Genomic DNA, 18,242 nt, shown 5'->3' on the forward strand with positions numbered 1-18,242 from the left:
AGAAAGAGAAAGTGTAAAAGAACAAAGAGAGAGAGTGAAATGAAATGAAAATTAAACAAATCTACTAAGGATATTTTTATCCAAAACTTAATTCTCATTCTCATTACATCAAAACTGAAGATAGATGATTTATCCATACCTAAATTTTTGAATTTCATTTCAAAATCTTAATTCCATTTCTATCAACCAAACACAAGATTGTGAATAAATTCATTCTCTCATTACCAAATTTCTAAATCAAACACCACCTTAATATATACTGCAATCTGTCTGTTGGCGTGATAACAAATTGTTAAACGAGTTTTAGCTTATCAAACATTACCCATATTAGCAACAGTGCGTCAGCAATGTATTGATGATTATACAGATCTCACAACTTAATCCAATTCATTTAACTTGGAAGGATTTTAGGATACAATACAATTAAACGAGACATTCTTAAACGTGGTTGTTATATATGATCTATTTTAGATTTAAACAAGCAGTCATTACAAGGAGACAACAACAGCGATCTTGCTAGCTATTTATCCCTAAAAAGCAACCAACTCAAGTAGTTGACTCCATTAACCAGCTCAAATACTCACATCCGTCGTCAAGGATAGAGATTTGATTAAGCGGAACAACCCTCTTCCGCTGGAAAGATTGGATAGATGGGCACTTCCTTTTCCGTCCACCCCTTGGCCGAGAAATCCTCTGCTCATCGATTTCAAGAAAGTCACCCTGCAATGAGTTTGAGATCTCAGACTACATGGAGATCACTGAAGTTGAATCTTGATTATGTTAAAACTTGAAATTAAAAGTTGGACAGCATACATCACTTAGTAGAGCCTAGGAAATAAATACACAAAACAAATTAAAAGGCACTTACTTGAACATAGCAGTGGACGCCAGATTTCTCATGGTTGTCCCTTACATGCTTATAAGGGAACGTTTTTCCACATTCTGGAAAACTACAAGTGAATGGATGGAGATTTTGGTGAACAACTTTTAAGTGTTGCCGGAGGTTTGATACCTGCAAAACAACCACCAGAAAAATGTAATTTTAAACCACTGAGAAAACTAGATTGCCAATTGGAAAATGTAGAAATTTAAATTTGTGGTCTTACATTTGAAAATGTACACCCACAGCCTTCAAAGTGGCACTGCATCCTCTCAATCACCTCATTTGCTTCATGCAAGCGTTGATGTCGTTTGAGGTTCTTCTTCAGTTGTTTTGTCTTGCAAATTGGACAATTAACATATTGGTGAGCAGTTCTGATATGAGCTTTAAGGCATTCAGCATTTGTGAATGGCTTCATACATCCAGGTTCACAGCAAACAACCTCCAGGTGATCTAATTTCACTGTAGCAAATAAATTGGTTTAGATGACAGTTAAAATAAATCTACATTCCCAGATCAGGTTTAGTAGGTTAATTGTATTTGGCATCCTAAATAATCAGAAGACTATAATTGGTTGTTCTAAAACAACGCCATGCATATAGAACAATATAATCATGATCATGAAAACAAGAACCATATCCTACGATACCACAGTATGATTGATTAGGCTGTAGGACAAATCCAGGCATAATGGAAAATCATGATCATGAAAGCAAGAGCATTTTACCATGTGAATCTTTGTGCTTCTTTAATTTTGAGGGATACTTGAATCTCTTTCCACATCCAGGTTCATCACAAACACATTCTTGCTTATCCTTACAAGGAGACTGCTCTTCATGATGTTCACCGCAGACAAACTGTTCTTGAACCTCAGAAGGAGATGGCTCTTGATGCATTTCTCTTACATGTCTGCTCATGTTTGCCTTGAATCCAAACTTGCGATTGCAATTGCTAACAGGGCAAGTAAAGAGTTTCCCTTGGTGAGTCAGTGAATGACGATTTAAATGGTCTTTCCTTCTATAGCTAGCTTGGCAATCATCAACTGAGCATTGAAAAGGCCTCTGAATCAAAATGAAAGAAGATTCATGACAAAAAAGAATCAGAAAATGAAGAACAATAGAAAGAACTTGAATTGAGCAGAAAACATCAATTGACATGCTGTGTGATAACCTGAGAAAAAAATCCCTATTCCTCTACCAACATCATATGTTTCTTAAATACTTCTCTCATAACTTTAACAGTACCCTATCAACAATTTAATTATTGAAAATTATAGAAGTCACAGTGCCAGATATATCATATTCATACAAATGTACAGTTCTAGTCAAAACAGACCTCAAAGAATGGGCGTGATTGAGGCTTCTTGATGGAGCTTCACAGGAGGTTATCCCATCCTGATACTGGTCCATGCAAGATAAACATTGTAGCCTCTTTGCATTTTGGAGTTCATCATATGGGATCCAATGCCTCACACTTTTATCACCCAATAGAGAAGTTTTTTTCACAACACTATGCCTGCAAATAACTTCCATTAACAAAATGTCCACACTAGAATCATTTAACAAATAATGACGAAAATCTATTTAAACACCTTGATAAACCATGAATCTCAAGAATATTCCACACATTATCAATATTTCTGACAAAACATATTATTATTCTGAAATAAACAGAAAATATAAGGTCCTCAGACATAATATCCAGGAAATTTTTTGCAGCAACCTCAGAAGAGTGGCTCAGCATATGCTGCTTTAGATGAGCTGGTTTGTGGAAGCTTGCACCACACTCCTGGCAAGTATGTTGCACCTTGCCGTCCAGATTTGTTACATTATTGATTTCATTTGATTGCACATCTTCCAACTCATCCTAAAGGAAAAAAATGAAGAAATTTTAAGATAATAATCATTCAAGATGACAAAATTACTGATATTGATCAGGCAGGGTAATTAAAAACAACAGTATATGTGTTTCCTTTTTGCTCCAAATAAGTTCTATTTTCACCAAATATCCAATTCCTCTGAGTTCAAAATTTTGACTTTCTATTTTTAATACTATATTCCCATTTCCACCTACTTTCTGTTATCTGAATAGAGTATTCCACCGAGCTATGCACCAACAATGGGTATTGACACATCCAAATTTCATAAGGTAAATTGGACGCACCTTATGTTTCTCTAAGACGTGTAAACGCATTAGGGTTTTCTTTGACCTACAAATTCCACAAAACTGACAATAATAGCGCCTGATATCCCTATAAGCTGGTTTTTTATTCATGTCTATCCCTTCGTTGCAATCTTTAGCAGTCCCATCATCGGAGGAATGCGAATCCGTTGCCGCCATCTACAATATCAGATAAAATTGTTCATTAGTTAATAAATTACTAGCTAAAATAATAGCATGATAACAATAGAAAAGGAATGGATAACTTCAAAAAGTTTAGCGACTACATCCACCAAAGCTTGTAGGCTACTAAGATTTGCTTAATCAGCTAAAATTTGTATGGTATAACGATAGTTGAAGGTACAAGGAATATCGAATGATATCTTACTTCCTCAGAATCGTAGGATCGCAGAAGTTTGCGGCGAAGGCACACGGCGGTGGAAGATTAGAAGCAGCTTGAGCGGGTGAGGGACAACGGCGAGCTGGACGAAGCAGACCAATCTAGGGTTCCTGCCTCCGCGAAATATATATCGACAATCAAAGCGGATCCAAAATTTTCGGATCCGTATATGAAGCGGATCTGATCTAAATGGATCAAATAGTAGATTAGATGATCCGAGTCCAAGAACTTTATTTGGCTCCTGGTTCAATGGATCATGTACAGGACTAAATCACGTACCGGAATCGGTCTACGATTAATGCTAGCCGTTGGATACTGCAAGGAAACGGCGCTAGGGTTAATAGATCTGCTGCAGCATGGCGCAAACCTTGGTTAGGGTTTCAACCTTTCCTCTATAAATAACGTGATCTCCTTCAATCGTCTTCACTGATAGATTAGGGTTTTTGATATCGGCGGCGAAATATCTGCTTTTCGTGACGATGCCGCAGCTAAGACGTTCGTCTTTTCCCTTGTTCTTGTTTCATTTATTGTGATATTTTTTTTCCGAGGATTCGTCTCTGTTGCATGTATCGGTAAACGAAGTGCGTTTATTCCTTGCAAAGAAAAGTTTGGTTTTAAAATTTGTTTTTGGCTGATCCTTCAGAGTTTAGGTGGGTAGAGGATAAAAGGATGCTGCACGGTGCACCCCGGGCTTCTCTGAGACATTCCGTGAAGGTGGAAGCCCCAATGCTCGTGCTAGATTTAACTGCCGTTCAGTGTTGCAGTTCTGTCGATTTTTCTACGTCTGATCTGTGTCAATGTAACGGCTAAATCTATCAATTTCTGATCTTTCAAGAAGCCTGTGATGAAACATCCAAATTATGGAGGTGCAGAGGGCTACAAGTCCCTGTTTTGCAGGGTGAACCTCTTGTAACTGCTGCATTCAGATGACATTTCTGGATTTTCTGAGGCTTTTTATTTCGATTAACTATTCTTATTTTGCTTGTGCAATTAAATAGTTCTGAGGATTCGTTTATATTCATAATAGGCTTTGTTGTTTTGTTAATTGCATTCTGAACATCATCTAACTTTTAATATACTCACTTTGATTTGCAGATTTAAAATTATAATTTATTTGTGTTAAATGAGATGCCTGTGATGACACATCCAAATTATGGAGGTGCAGATGGCTCCAAGTCCCTGTTTTGCAGGGTGAACCTCTTGTAGCTGCTGCATTCAGATGACATTTCTGGATTTTCTGAGGCTTTTTATTTCGATTGACTATTCTTATTTTGCTTGTGCAATTAAATAGTTCTGAGTATTCGTTTATATTCATAATAGGCTTTGTTGTTTTGTTAATTGCATTTTGAACATCATCTAACTTTTAATATACTCTCTTGGATTTGCAGATTTAAAATTATAATTTATTTGTGTTAAATGAGATGCCTGTGATGACACATCCAAATTATGGAGGTGCAGATGGCTCCAAGTCCCTGTTTTGCAGGGTGAACCTCTTGTAGCTACTGCATTCAGATGATATCTCTGGATTTTCTGAGGCTTTTTATTTCGATTTCCAATTGTTATTTTGCTTGTGTAAATTAACTAATTCTATTTATTCGATTATATTCATATTATAGATCCTCTTTCCAACTTTCTTTTACCACTAAATTTTAATGTTCAAACAAAATAATTAGTTATCAGGAGCTTGTCTGAAAATGCCATTGTTTGCATTAATGACCTATCAAAATTTTAATGTTTGGGAGCTGCTGCTTTTACATTACTTGTTGCCCATTTCTTTCAACAGGTACAATTTTTGGTAACTGAGTGCAACCATTTTATCTTGTGCCAAGGATGATTTGTCTGCAAAATGGATGTGCTGTGGAACCAAGTCTCTGGTACCAGGAGAACCTCTTTGGGAAAACAACATTTAATATGACATAAGCGTACATTTCTGAGGCGCAAATTTGAATTTTTTTTTTTTATTTCTATTTTTTTTTACAGTTTAGCTGAAAACACTGAGGACTGTCTATTTAATTGTTTGTATTCCATTGAAATTTGTTCGATTGCGTTTTTCCAAATTTTCCATTAATAAGCTTGACGTACCAGAGTTCTTACTATCCATCTGTTGCTCCTGATCTGTAGTACTGATGGCTGAAAAACTCTCAAATGCTGTGTTGCCATCAGCTTGAGCTCATGATTTTATGGGCTGCGAGTTAAATTACAACACCACATTTTTTCCTCATTGTAATTTATATTTTGTATGCCATTGAACTAATAAATATTGTAAGAACTCAGTGATTTTTCTATTTCCTTTTCTTGTAAGAACTCAATTAGTTAAACCTGTTAAGAGTTTGTTATTTGAATCCTTTAACATTGAACGTGTAGGTCATTAATTGATGAAATGGGCGTGGATAGTACACATGGAAGCTTACATTTATAAAGGTCATTTTATTTGGTCATGCGGTAATTAGTAACTGAAGAAAACATGTAACCCCCAACAAGCTTTTCATGCTTTGACTGCCTCCATCGTTCTTTAGTTCTTGTTAACCTCGTCCGATGTGCCTTTGAAGAGTAATATTGCAAGGCTTCCGATTCTAAAGTAGATGAAGCAGCCGCAATGGTGTGTGACAAATGAACCAAAGTGATCCCCCACAATACACTGCCACCCGAGCCCATATAGATGGTCGAACTCCTGCAATACCAAAACTCACATTAGTTGAATGTGATGATGAATCCAGTTGAAGGAAAACTCCATCACTTGTTTGATTAATCGAGCGATTTCAGTGGTTTCTGCTGCATCGAATAGGTCGAGGGCCTTCCCAGCCAGGCAGAGTGCATCTTGTTGCATCGCCTGAAGCATGTCTGTCTCACATATGATTGCCCTGCTTTCCATCACGGCTGTATTAACAGTTAGGTCTCCGCTGAAGAGTTCTTATAGGCTTAAAAGGATAAGGCTTCAGTTGCCTCTGGATAGAATTCTAACTTGTGGCCTGCAGTAGGTGATGGTGGCACCTGTGGAAAGATTGAGGGTGAGATGTCTTGTTCCTCTGAAAAGAACTGTTGGTATCTAATCCTGACCTCTACACAATTGGACTTTATTCTTGTTCAGCTACCACCAAAACAAACTACATGAATGAAATAACGTAGTCCCCACGGGCTGGATCAGCTGGTAAGTTTTCTGGTTGTTTGCTCAAATGGCCAAAGGTCGAGGGTTGCCAGTTGTACACGGGAATAATATTCCTGGTCTGCTGGTCAAAAACTCCTAAGACCTCAGTCAACTTTCCAGTCCAGCACTCACCGTGATTTACTCCCTCTGAAATCCTGGGGGGCCAGGCTCGGGGGCCGTTATGGTGACGGTTCTACCTTTTTGCTCAAATGAATGAAATAACGTCCTTGGGGTTTAGCAATTTACTTTTACAATTCACAACTCAAATAGAGATTTGCTCTGAAATTGTTATAATGCATACGGATACCAAATTCCTGAAAACTATTATTTGATATAGACATTCAATTTCAAGTACTTTTTACAAGTAACTACTAAATTGCAAATTGCCATTAACAAAATGAAGATATCAAAAACTTTTATTTGATATAGACATTCAATTTCAAGTACTTTTTACAAGTAACTACTAAATTGCAAATTGCCATTAACAAAATGAAGATATCAAAAACTGAAACATTTTTTCTGATCATGGCTGCTGATCTGCAAACTTGTCTTGGGGAAATGTAAGAGGAGAATTCAGCACCTCATCCTCTGACACAGCTAAGAATGGCTGCCTCCCGGCCAGTTCAGCAGCTCTTTTTGCACATCCAGAATCGCGAGGGCTTCGAGTGTTGCGTCTCAAAGTTTTTATCTTTGGAAGCATTGCAGCAAGCTTCATGATGGATTGAGGAGAGCTTGGAGTAAAGGACAGGGAACTCACTACCACATCCAAATCATCTAACATTTGTGAATATGTTTTCATTTGATCCTCCAATTCAGATCCTGTCAGTGCACTAGTATTCCCCCTGCTTAGTTCAGGCAATGACCATTTACCGCGTTTGTTTCCCTGTTTCTCACCGGTGGTGGTCGTTAAACTATAGCGGCTTGGGACGACTCTTCCTTTAGCAGCTGTTGATGGCCTTTTGCAAGAAGCAGAGCTCTGGTTCTCCTGGAACAGAGCTTTACGCATAATGATTCCTTGAAAAGGACCTTCCTTTGTTCCTTTATCAGCTCCATCTACGACTTGCTTCTTTGCGCTGACGGATGGCTTCAGAGATGCAGGGCTAATGCTTGAACTCCGCTTTGGCTGCTTATCGACAGGTTTTTCTGTGTGTTCTTGGAGATTATTCTGCCGGCGAAACCGGGCTTGAAATGGACCTTCCTTTGTTCCTTTATCAGCTCCATCTGTGACTTGCTTCTTGGCGCTGGCGGATGGCTTCAGAGATGCAGGGCTAATGCTCGAACTCCGCTTTGGCTGCTTATCGACAGGTTTTTCTGTGTGTTCTTGGAGATTATTCTGCCGGCGAAACCGGGCACTGGCTACTATCTCAAGAGGCCCAAGACTGATAGCCCTTCGCCTGTTACTAGCATTACCTGGCGTATCCAGCGTCATTTTTGCATCAGTTGGCATCTTCATTGCAGTGCCCGGAGGCTGAGATTTAGGGTTGAAATTATTTCTTTTGGTCGCTTCCTTATCTTCTTCCATGTTTTCCAGCTTCCCTAAACCTGGTATCTTGTGATCATGAACTGATCCAATAGGGGTTTCGTTAGCCTTACCTGATTGATGATCAGCCTTCTCAATCGGTGCAGGAGACTCCTCGGTCTTCTTCTTCAAGGCCGATGGCCAAAGATTCTTAGCCGGGCTCGGCCTCGAACCGATAGGCCTCCCTGGGGTCGCAAGGATTTCCAAGGGTCCCAGGCTCACTCCTCTGCGCCGGATCCCAGCTCTCGCCGGCGTCACCTCTATCGCCCGATCCATCCTCTTCGAAGCCGGTGTGCATGGATTCCTCGCCGCCGCGCCCTGCTTCGGATCCATGAACTTGGCGGGCACTATCCTCCCGCGCGGCTGTCGCCCCCGTGACTCCCGCTCCGCCTTCTTCGCCCGAAGCGCCTCCAGCCTCGAATTCAGCCGCGCGATCTCCTCCTCGATCCGGGAGATCTCGTCATCGAGGGCGGTGTCATCGACCTTGGCGTCGTCCCGGAAATAAACGAGGGGGGCCTTCTTCGGCAGTGCGGCATCAAGGAGGGGCCTGATGTCCTCAGGCCCTCGATTCTCCTTGGAGGGATCGAGGTCAACCTGCGCAAAAGAGTTAGTGGAGACCTCCCGCAGAGGAGGAGGAGCGGAGGAGATCTTGGAGGCGGAGGCGCCGTCGTCGAAGGCGGCGTTGTTCCAAATCTGAAGGGAATCGGGAAGCTGAAGGAGGCTCATCTCTTTCCTCCTTTTTGCACAATTGATTTAATGGATCACGACAGGCAAAGCAACGCTTTAAGAGAGCTTTTTTCGACCGTTGGAGGAGGGAGCGCGATGGTAAAAGTAGACGTTAGGAGGAAGGAAATGCAACGCTGGCCGTTGGATCAGGAACGGCTCCACTGACGACGCTCCGATGTGATTTGCTTAACTAATTAATGATGGACACCTGGGGGCGCGTTTGTCAGGGTCCCACCATGGATACAAGATTGGCGGTGGGCCATCCCCGTAATCAAATGCGCGAATTGTGCTACGTTACTTTTTGGACAAGAAAAAAAAACCTTTTGAGTATGAATTTGATCAAAAAGCTGTTTTTTTAAAAGAAAATTTACAGTGCGCTTGTTTCCTGGAAATGGGGACAGAAGTGGAGAATAGAATGGGTGCATTTTTTTTTTCATTTTGTTCAGTGATTTATTCCTTAGATTTTTAATTCATGAAAAGATAATTTACTAAAAGATGTAGTTAGATTTCTAAATTTATAAAAAAAAATATATTAGTTTAGTATTTATCAAAGAAAATATCTTTTTACAATGCTTTTTTTATTTTATCCTTTTAATAAATTTGAGTGTTTTATGATTTTTTTTTCTTCCATTTCCCTCTCTTCTATTTTTTTTTTCCTATGCATATAATATCTCTTTTCGTTTCTTTTTTTTTTTTTGTATGTATATAACATGAATTTAAAAAGTCTCCTGAAAAATTAATTCTTCTAAAAGCATTTTAACACTTCTAAGAAGTCAAAATAAATAATAGATAGTACTATTTGATTCTTTATAGCCACAGAAATTCATAAAAGGTCAAAATCCATTGATAGACCTACACAGATTTGATTAGACTCATTTCAGATCCTATGAATTTCTGAGACTTCAAGGAGTCAAACGGTATGCTTATTTTAGCTTCTCAATGATGTTATATTTAGAAGAATCAGCTAAAAAATCTCATATCATGCTCACGTTAGGCTTATGATTCTATATTAGGCCCATATTGGGATTTTTTTTTTACTGATTGTTCCATTAATATTTAACACATTCTGAGAAGTTGAAACAAGCAATGGATAATATCTTTTGACTCCTTACAACCTCAGAAATCTATAAGATCTGAAATTGGTCTAATTAAACCTATCTATTACAAAATACTTAAACTCAAAAAATCGATCTTTAAATCTTGAAGGGAAAAAATTCTCTGTTTTATTTCCTTTTTATTGGGTTTGATATCTTCCATATCAGGCCTAATGTGGGTCTCTCATACTCCCATATTAGGCCTAATGTGGGTCTGAATCTCTCATAATAGGTTTGAGATAAAAAAAAATAAGATTTTTTTTTTAAAAAAAAAAAATTAAAGCACTACTAGGAATGTCAAAAATAGTAATTGCTCCAATCAGACCCTTCTAACTCCATCAGTAGATTTTGACATAAAATTTATCCAATCGGATTGAAATCCACTGATGGACCTAGATAGGTCTAATTGGACCCATTCCAGATCTTATAGATTTCTGAAGCTACAAGGTGTCAAAAGGTGATATCCATTACTTGTTTTAGCTTCTCGGAAGGTGATAAATATTATAGAACAATTGACCAAAAAATCCCAATGTGAGCCAATATAGAATCATATCAGGTCCACATTGGGACTAATATGATTCTATATCAGACCCAACGTGGGCATGATATGAGATATTTTTAGTTGATTCTTCTAAAAATATTTTAACATCACTAAGAAGACAATATATGAAATAGATAGCATCGTTTGTGTCACGCCCCAGAGGAGTCCCTGCCAGACAAAAATCCGACAGCATCTCCCCTGTACCGGTGACAATATGAAGCATACATACATACATCACAATATATAAACATAACCAACATATTCATCAGCCCACACGGCTGGAACATACATAAAATAGAAACAACATAACCACGAAATGTATCAATTATATATATCTATCCATAGACTACAATTACTATACAGATAAACGATATCTGTAACAAAAGTGCAAAATGTAAATACAGTGAAACAAAAGTAAAACAAACCAGAAAATCAGCACGTCGAGATCTCTGAGCAACTCTATGAAAGTCCAAAATCAACAGTAATATCAAAAGGATCCCTGTGTCTACAAAACTGAAGACCAAGGAATGTAGCAAATTAGCCAAATGGCTAAATGGATACTCAAGAAAGATGTGCATGAATTTAATCTTATTGAAGAAGTCAAGGAAGTAGAATAAATCATCATCTTTTGTTACAACTTTAGGATTATTCTTAAAGTTCTACATTTATACATATATATGTATAATCATCTTCTCATTATCTATAATCAGGTAAAATTTTTAGATTAGAGTTTAGGATCTTCACCTTATCATCACTTGTCATCATTAATAAAATCAATTTTTCAATCTTATTATTTAATCACTCAATTATACGTTATCATGGTAAGATCAACATGTATATCAATAGTCTGAATCTGATAAATCAACTAAAAAATGAATCACTGGAGCCAATATCATCAGAGTGAAATATCATATGGATAGGCTAAAAGCCTCCTAAGAGTATAAAACTGTCGCATACGTCATCTGACGTACGGGCTATCAGCCCTCACCGGTGGAAGACATAATAAACTGACCGAGGGCTACATCACGCCAACACGCCTCGGGTGTACGGTCAGGACTCTGGACCGCGGCCGCCGCGCTACCACAATAACATGTGGGCGGTCCAGTACTCTAGTATAGAGCTCTGGTATAAAGCTAGGCTCATAGTCTTCACTTTTTAATTCTTCATTTACTATCTTTATTATTTCACCTTTATGATTATATTCATCCATTTATCATGTTTATTCTCTTTTCATATTGAATGGTCAATCAAGGTAATATTTTCGTATCAAGTCTATTAATTTATCATTATAGGGTCCACAGATAAAAAGCTACAAGTATCAACAGATAGAGTATCAAAAGCATGAAGTATGAAAGGTCAAGCAAGTCAAAAGAGACAAGGTATCAACAGAAGAGAAATTCAGAATATTTCTTTAATTTTAAAAAAAACAACCCTTCCCATATCAATCCCTATATGAACCCACATGTGAACAAGAAATAATATTAATTATTTACCCTCCAATAATTTTAATATTTTAACCCATTTCGCTATTTATAATATCAGTTTAATCCCCATTTTTAAAACAATAATATAACCTATACATATTCCAATTTATATATTTATTCATGCACAAGGAAATAGACAAGAGTAGATGTATCCACCTTATATACAGCAAAATCTCCGAGTATCGGCAGGTCACCGTGCTCCACTCGAGCTCGGATCTACAAACACAATATCAAACATAACTTAAATAATCAAAATACTATCTAATAATAATAATGACCTAAAATCTACACATTATCTCTGATTCAAAATCAGTGAATTATTTTGATCTCGATACCTCGTACCACTTCGCATTCCTAAATACAACATCTGTTCTGATCTAGATAACCCTTCTAACTACACATCAATTTAACCAAAAGCAACCTAAAATATACCTTTTAAGGGTTTTGTGTGGCTGCTGGAAATTAGGGCAGCAAATAAGGTTCTTTGTCGGCAACTCCGGCAAGCTGCGGCAAGCTCCGGCGAACAACGACGATGCTGCCAATAAAAGGACAGCAGCTAAGGCTGCTGTTGGAGGAAACAAAAGGAAACTAGGGCTGTTAGGGAAGATTGAACACAAAGAAGGCTACTGGGATAGTGAAGGGGCAAGGAAAAACTTTTTCCCCTTTCTCACCGGTGATCTCGGCGAGCTCCAGCGAAGGCCACAGCTAGCTCCGATGGCTGCTGTGGTTGGGCTAGAAAAAGAGGGCAGCAACTAGGGCTTTGCTTTCCCCTCTGTTCTGATGGTCCGGCGGCTCTGACACACTCCGAGGAGCTCCGACGATGCTGCCGAGAAGCAGAGAAGAGGAAGCAAAGGCTAGTGGTCGGAGAAAACAGTTCTCTGCCCTTGCTAGAGGAGGAGAAAAAGTGCTGGAGGAGAAGAAGAGGGCTGCTGTGCTTGAGAAGAAGAAGAGGGAGAGATTTGCTCGTTCATCGCCGCTAGAGAAGAGGAGGAGGAGAAAGGGTTGCAAGTTTCGGTGGGGAAGCGGTGGAGAAGAGAAGAAAAGAGGAAGAGAAAAAAGGGGGGGTGTGGGGGAGGGCAGTGCACGTGGATGGCATGGGTGGATTTGATTTTTTTTTTTTTTTTTTCAAATACTTAACAGTTTGACTTTTTGCAGCCTCAGAAATCCATATGACTTGAAATGAGTCTAATCTGACCTATGTATATCCATCAGTAGATTTCAATCAAAATCCATTAATGGACCTAGATATGTCTGATTGGACCCATTTCATGTCATATGGATTTCTGAAGCTGAAAGGAGTCAAACGGTACTATCCATTGCATATTTTAAATTCTCGGGAGTATTAAAATATTTTAGAAGAATCAGCTTCTCAGGAGACTTTTTAAGTTTACCTTATCATTCTTGCAAGAGAGGAAAGAGAAAATAAGAGAGGAAATAGGAGAGGAAGAGAAGAGCTTTTGCATGCATAGGAGGAAAGAAAAGAGAAAGAGGAATGACAGAGAAAAGAAAAACGAAAACAGTCAAACTTATCAAGAGGGTAGAATGAGAACAGTATTGTGAAAACATATGTTACTTTGTTATTTACCAAAGGATGCACCAGATCTTCTGGGTCGAGCGATCGTCACCATCGGATCTTCTATCTCCTCCGTTAAGGGTCGAGCGATCATCACAACGGATCTTCTATCTCCCTCATTCGGGGTCGAGCGATCGTCACATCGGATCTTCTATCTCCCGCGTTCGGAATCGAGCGATCGTCACCATCGGATCTCCTATCTCCCCTATTCGGGGTCGAGCGGTCTTCATTGGTCTCAGACCAATATATCATATTTCCTTATCTCCCCCATTCGAGATCGAATGATCTTCACTGGTCTCGGACCAGCTCTATCAGGGTAGCTTATCTCCCCCGTTCGGGGTCGAGATATCTTCAATGGTCGCGAACAAGAGTATCTCCACTGGTTTCGGGCCAGGATATCTCATAGGCTTTGCGCCCGCTCAGCATATGACTTTGGCTCCGTGCGTCTTCGATTCCCGGGCTACACCTCCGTTCATCTCACGGGCGACGCGCCCGCTCGGTTAACGACTTTTGCTGGCGTGCGCTTTCGATTCATGGGCTATACTCCCGTTCAGTTCACAGGCGATGCGCCCGCTCGGCTAACGACTTCCGTTTCCAGGTGCATGTGATTTTGCGGGTTATGCTTCTGCTCCGTTTTCAAGCTCCACTTCTGCCCGGCATTGCCTCATCACTCGTTCGGTATTGCCCGGGCGCTCACTTGGCGTTCGCCCGATAGCTTGCATGGCATTCGCTCGGCACTATTTTTCGGCGCTCAGTCGATACGTTTTTTTCACCACTTTGCCGAGCGTGCATCATTGTGTCAGCACTCGCAAAGTCGTCCGACCGGTATCACTCAGCCGTCCATTCGGCCACACACTTAAACTACTTGGTCAAATGCTCAACATGCTCTCGATGGTCTGGTCAGAGTTTTACGGTCACCTGGTTGACATTGTTGGGTCGCCCGATCACATTTTTTCGATCGGTATTTTTTGATCGTCCGATCGGCATCTTTGCGGTCGCGCGCTCGGCATCGTCCGCCCTGTGTCTATCCACCCGATCGCCTGCTCGTTCGCCCGTTTGCTTAGCATCGCTACCATCTCTCGTGCGACCCCATTACTATAGCGACTGCTGGCGCGACATTATACGAGGGGTTCAACGATTCGACTCTGTTATCAAGAGCAATTCATCTTTAGCGATAGGTTGTCCAGTCAGTCGGATTCGCGCCTCCTTCGACTGGACTTGAAGGGGAGGCTTGTGATCCGGATGTAGCTTAGGGTATAAAAGTAATTAGGGGAAAAGAGAGGGGCAATTTGGTCTTTTCAGGATTAGGACTTTTGAATTTATAGTTAGCACTGTTCATCAGAGCAAGGGGGGTGGCTTCGTGTTTCTGGTCTCGGTCGCCGTCAAGCATAGAGGAGAGAATTGTTTCCTTTCACCGCCGCCACCCTTTTCCGAGTCGATCCCGCCCTCGACATCGCTCCTCCTCGTCTTCTCAAGCTAGTGAGATCGCCTTCTCCTCTCCCTCTCCACGTCGCCGTCAAAGACGTCTTTCCCTCTTGTAGGCTCCGACCACCTCGGGCCTCATTTCCAGTGTCGCAGCAGCTCTCTTCCCCCTTTCAATCGCCATCCACAATCTCTGCCATCATCGACGACACTTCTCTTTCCGCTCACCGCCTTCGCGGTTATTCCCAGCACTGATCTAGTAGCTGTTGTTTCCTTCCCGTACGTTGCCGCTATCTCCGGCCACTGTCGCTGTCCTACGAGCCGCAACAGGCCACTGCCGTCGCTCCTCTCAATTTTCTCGTATGCGCGTTGGCGCATTAAGCACAGGGACGCACAGTACATCGCTGTCGGTGCCTCCAGTGGCCATCGCCCCTAGCGGGCGCCGCAGCAGCCTCCAACGGGCGCTGCCGTAGCCTCCAGCGGTCGCTCCTGCAGCCTCCATGTTAGCGTACGATTTCGACGTTGATTCAATGCCCAAGCCACCGTTGATCTGCCCTTCGGGCCGCTGCCATTGCATTCTGCCCCCATGATCTATGTTATGTCTTGTGTGTTGTGTTCCGGTCATCGAGTTGATGTGTTTCGCTATTCACACCGTTATTATGCTTGTGAGTTACTGGTATCATTCGGCCTGCGTGTCGTGTGTCGGCCTGCGAGCCGCTATCATATCCGGCCTACGTGTCATCTCTTTGGATCCCTGCTGCATCGGATCTCATGTCGTCACCCTCATATCTGGCTCCTTAGCTGACTCACATCCATTTACCCGTCAGGGCCACGATGACTCGATCAGCACCGTGATCAGCTCACTGATCCATCCGAGGGGCGCCCCCGGGGCCAGGGTACGTTTTCGTACTCATTATTCGTCCATCTTGCTATTCTACTATTATTCGATTGCTTATACATTTGTGGGATTCACCTCAAGCATCGGGGGACTAGGAACTGGGACAACCCGATCGCTGGCTGCAGGTACTGTTGACAAGAGGACTTCGGACGACTTGGTCAACATAGAAGACAGCTCACTATCCGGGTCATGGAGATGCGGTCAACATTCCAAACACATCATTTCGGCAGCCCCGTCTTCTCAGATTCCCGACAAGAACATATTTGGTGTCGTTTATGGGACCTTCGCCTGATCTGGAACGTGAAGATGGACGTCACCGGAAAATTCTGTTATACTCATGACCTTGGTGGGTATCGATGAGCATGTTCTGCTCTCCTCACTCCACGGGTATTCGGGAGTCGAGGAATTGAGTCAGATTCTCTGCCGGTCGGCAGGTCAGTTTCTTCATTAAATTCTCTTTCGGTTGTAGGATCATAGTTCCCCGGCCGAAGACCCCCCCTGCTCCCCCCCCCCCCCCCCCCCCCGATCGGTCGGGATTATATTTGCGAAGACTCCCGCGTCGATTGGCCGAGATTATATTATATTAGAGTTACAGGCTCAATCGCGAAGACTCCTGCGCTGATCGGCCGGGATTATATTTGCGAATACTCCCAGCCGATTGACCAGGATTATATTTGCAAAGACTCCCAAGCGGATCGGTCGGAATTATATTTGCAAAGACTCCCACGCGGATCGGTCGAGATTATATTTACGAAGACTCCCGAGCTGATCGGTCGGGATTATATTTACGAAGACTCTCGCGTCGATCGATCGAGATTATATTATATCAGAGCCACAGGTTCAATTGCGAAGACTCCCGCACCGATCGACAAGGATTATATTATATTATAGCCACATGCTCAATCGCGAAGACTCCCGTGTCGATCGACCGGGTTTGAATTATATTAGAGCCACAGACTCTAGAAGTCGAGTGGCGACTATAAACCTCAGAGTCAAGCGGCGACTATAAATCCCAGAGTCGAGCGGCTACTATAAACCTCATAATAGAGCGGCGATTATAAATACCTATGAAGATCATCGAGAGGCGACGTTAAACCCAGGTCACCACGGACGGTCGAGCGGTGACCTTAAACACGAGTCTTCATCGACCAGCATATCAGATCTTCTATCTCCCTCGTTCGGGGTTGAGCGGTCATCACTGGTCTTGGACCAGCTTATCGAATGTTTCATCTCTCCCGTTCGAGGTCTAAAGGTCGTCATTGCTCATCGACCAGCATATCAGATCTCCTATCTCCCCCATTCGGGGTCGAGCGATCATTACTAGTCTCGGATTAGCTTATCGGATATTTCATCTCTCTCGTTCGGGATCGAGTGATCGTCACCATCAGATCTTCTATTTCCCCCGTTCGGGGTCGAACAATCGTCACATCGGATCTTCTATCTGCCCCGTTCGGGGTTGAGCGATCGTCACCATTGGATCTTCTATCTCCCCCGTTCGGGGTCGAAAGATCGTCACATTGGATCTTCTATCTCTCTCGTTCGGGGTCGAGCGATCGTCACATAGGATCTTCTATCTCCCCCATTCAGGGTCGAGCGATCGTCACCATCGGATCTCCTATCTCCCCCATTCAGGGTCGAGCGGTCTTCATTGGTCTCAAACCAGTATATCATATTTCCTTAGCTCCCCCGTTCGAGATTGAGCGATCTTCACTGGTCTCGGCCCAGCTCTATCAGGGTAGCTTATCTCCCCCGTTCGTGGTCAAGCTATCTTCAATGGTCGCGAACAAGAGTATCTCCACTAGTTTCGAGCCAGAATATCTCATAGGCTTTGCGCCCGCTCAGCTCATGACTTTGGCGTCCGTGTGTCTTTGATTCTCGGGCTACACCTCCGTTCAGCTCACGGGCGACACGCCTGCTCGGTTAACGACTTTTACTGGCGTGCGCTTTCGATTCATGGGCTATACTCCCGTTCAGTTCACAGGCGATGTGCCCGACCGGCTCACGACTTCCGTTTCCAGGTGCATGTGATTTTGCGGGCTATACTTCCGCTCCGTTTTCGAGCTGCACTTCCGCCCGGCATTGCCTCATCGCTCGTTCGGGATTGCACGGACGCTCACTTGGTGTTCGCCTGATAGCTTGCATGGCATCCACTCGGCACTATTTTTCGCCGCTCGGTCGACACATTTTTTTCGCCACTCTACCGAGCACGCGTCATTCTGTCAGCACTTGCGAAGTCGACCGACCGGTATCGCTGAGTCGTCCGTTCGGCCACACACTTAAACTACTTGGTCAAACACTCGACATGCTCTCGATGGTCTGGTCAGCGTTTTACGGTTACCTAGTTGACATTGTTGGATCGTCCGATCACATTTTACGACCATTCGACTGGTATTTTTTGAT

At 42.1% G+C, this 18,242-nt stretch overlaps 2 protein-coding genes, 1 long non-coding RNA gene and 5 other non-coding genes across 8 annotated transcripts; 6 read left to right on the top strand and 2 right to left on the bottom strand.

The window, feature by feature from the left end:
* Positions 1–366: 366 nt before the first annotated feature.
* Positions 367–3,543, bottom strand: LOC121997038 (transcription factor IIIA-like). Its single transcript, XM_042551249.1, has 7 exons — positions 3,429–3,543; positions 3,044–3,220; positions 2,603–2,746; positions 1,608–1,941; positions 1,107–1,342; positions 869–1,012; positions 367–720 (listed from the first exon to the last, which is right to left on the bottom strand). Exons 2-7 carry the CDS (start codon positions 3,218–3,220, stop codon positions 547–549), a joined length of 1,209 nt encoding a protein of 402 aa, XP_042407183.1. The 5' UTR covers positions 3,429–3,543; the 3' UTR covers positions 367–546.
* Positions 3,544–3,825: 282 nt separating this feature from the next.
* Positions 3,826–5,497, top strand: LOC121997041. The gene is made up of 2 exons (XR_006116217.1): positions 3,826–3,935; positions 4,084–5,497. It is a non-coding gene; the product is annotated as an uncharacterized LOC121997041 (long non-coding RNA).
* LOC121999009 lies at positions 4,113–4,254 on the top strand. The gene has a single exon (XR_006116780.1). It is a non-coding gene; the product is annotated as a small nucleolar RNA snoR134 (small nucleolar RNA).
* On the top strand, positions 4,278–4,391 carry LOC121998981. Its single transcript, XR_006116755.1, has one exon. It is a non-coding gene; the product is annotated as a small nucleolar RNA Z278 (small nucleolar RNA).
* Positions 4,571–4,684, top strand: LOC121998980. Its single transcript, XR_006116754.1, has one exon. It is a non-coding gene; the product is annotated as a small nucleolar RNA Z278 (small nucleolar RNA).
* On the top strand, positions 4,864–4,977 carry LOC121998977. Its single transcript, XR_006116753.1, has one exon. It is a non-coding gene; the product is annotated as a small nucleolar RNA Z278 (small nucleolar RNA).
* Positions 5,498–5,550: 53 nt separating the features above from the next.
* LOC121998996 lies at positions 5,551–5,653 on the top strand. Its single transcript, XR_006116768.1, has one exon. It is a non-coding gene; the product is annotated as a small nucleolar RNA snoR97 (small nucleolar RNA).
* A 132-nt stretch (positions 5,654–5,785) lies between these two features.
* Positions 5,786–6,365, bottom strand: LOC121997039 (dynein light chain LC6, flagellar outer arm-like). Its single transcript, XM_042551250.1, has 2 exons — positions 6,178–6,365; positions 5,786–6,111 (listed from the first exon to the last, which is right to left on the bottom strand). The coding sequence occupies exons 1-2, from the start codon at positions 6,310–6,312 to the stop codon at positions 5,953–5,955; spliced, it is 294 nt and encodes a 97-aa protein (XP_042407184.1). The 5' UTR covers positions 6,313–6,365; the 3' UTR covers positions 5,786–5,952.
* Positions 6,366–18,242: the final 11,877 nt, after the last annotated feature.

This window comes from Zingiber officinale, chromosome 6A, assembly GCF_018446385.1.
Source record: "Zingiber officinale cultivar Zhangliang chromosome 6A, Zo_v1.1, whole genome shotgun sequence".
NCBI classification, from domain to species: Eukaryota; Viridiplantae; Streptophyta; class Magnoliopsida; order Zingiberales; family Zingiberaceae; genus Zingiber; species Zingiber officinale.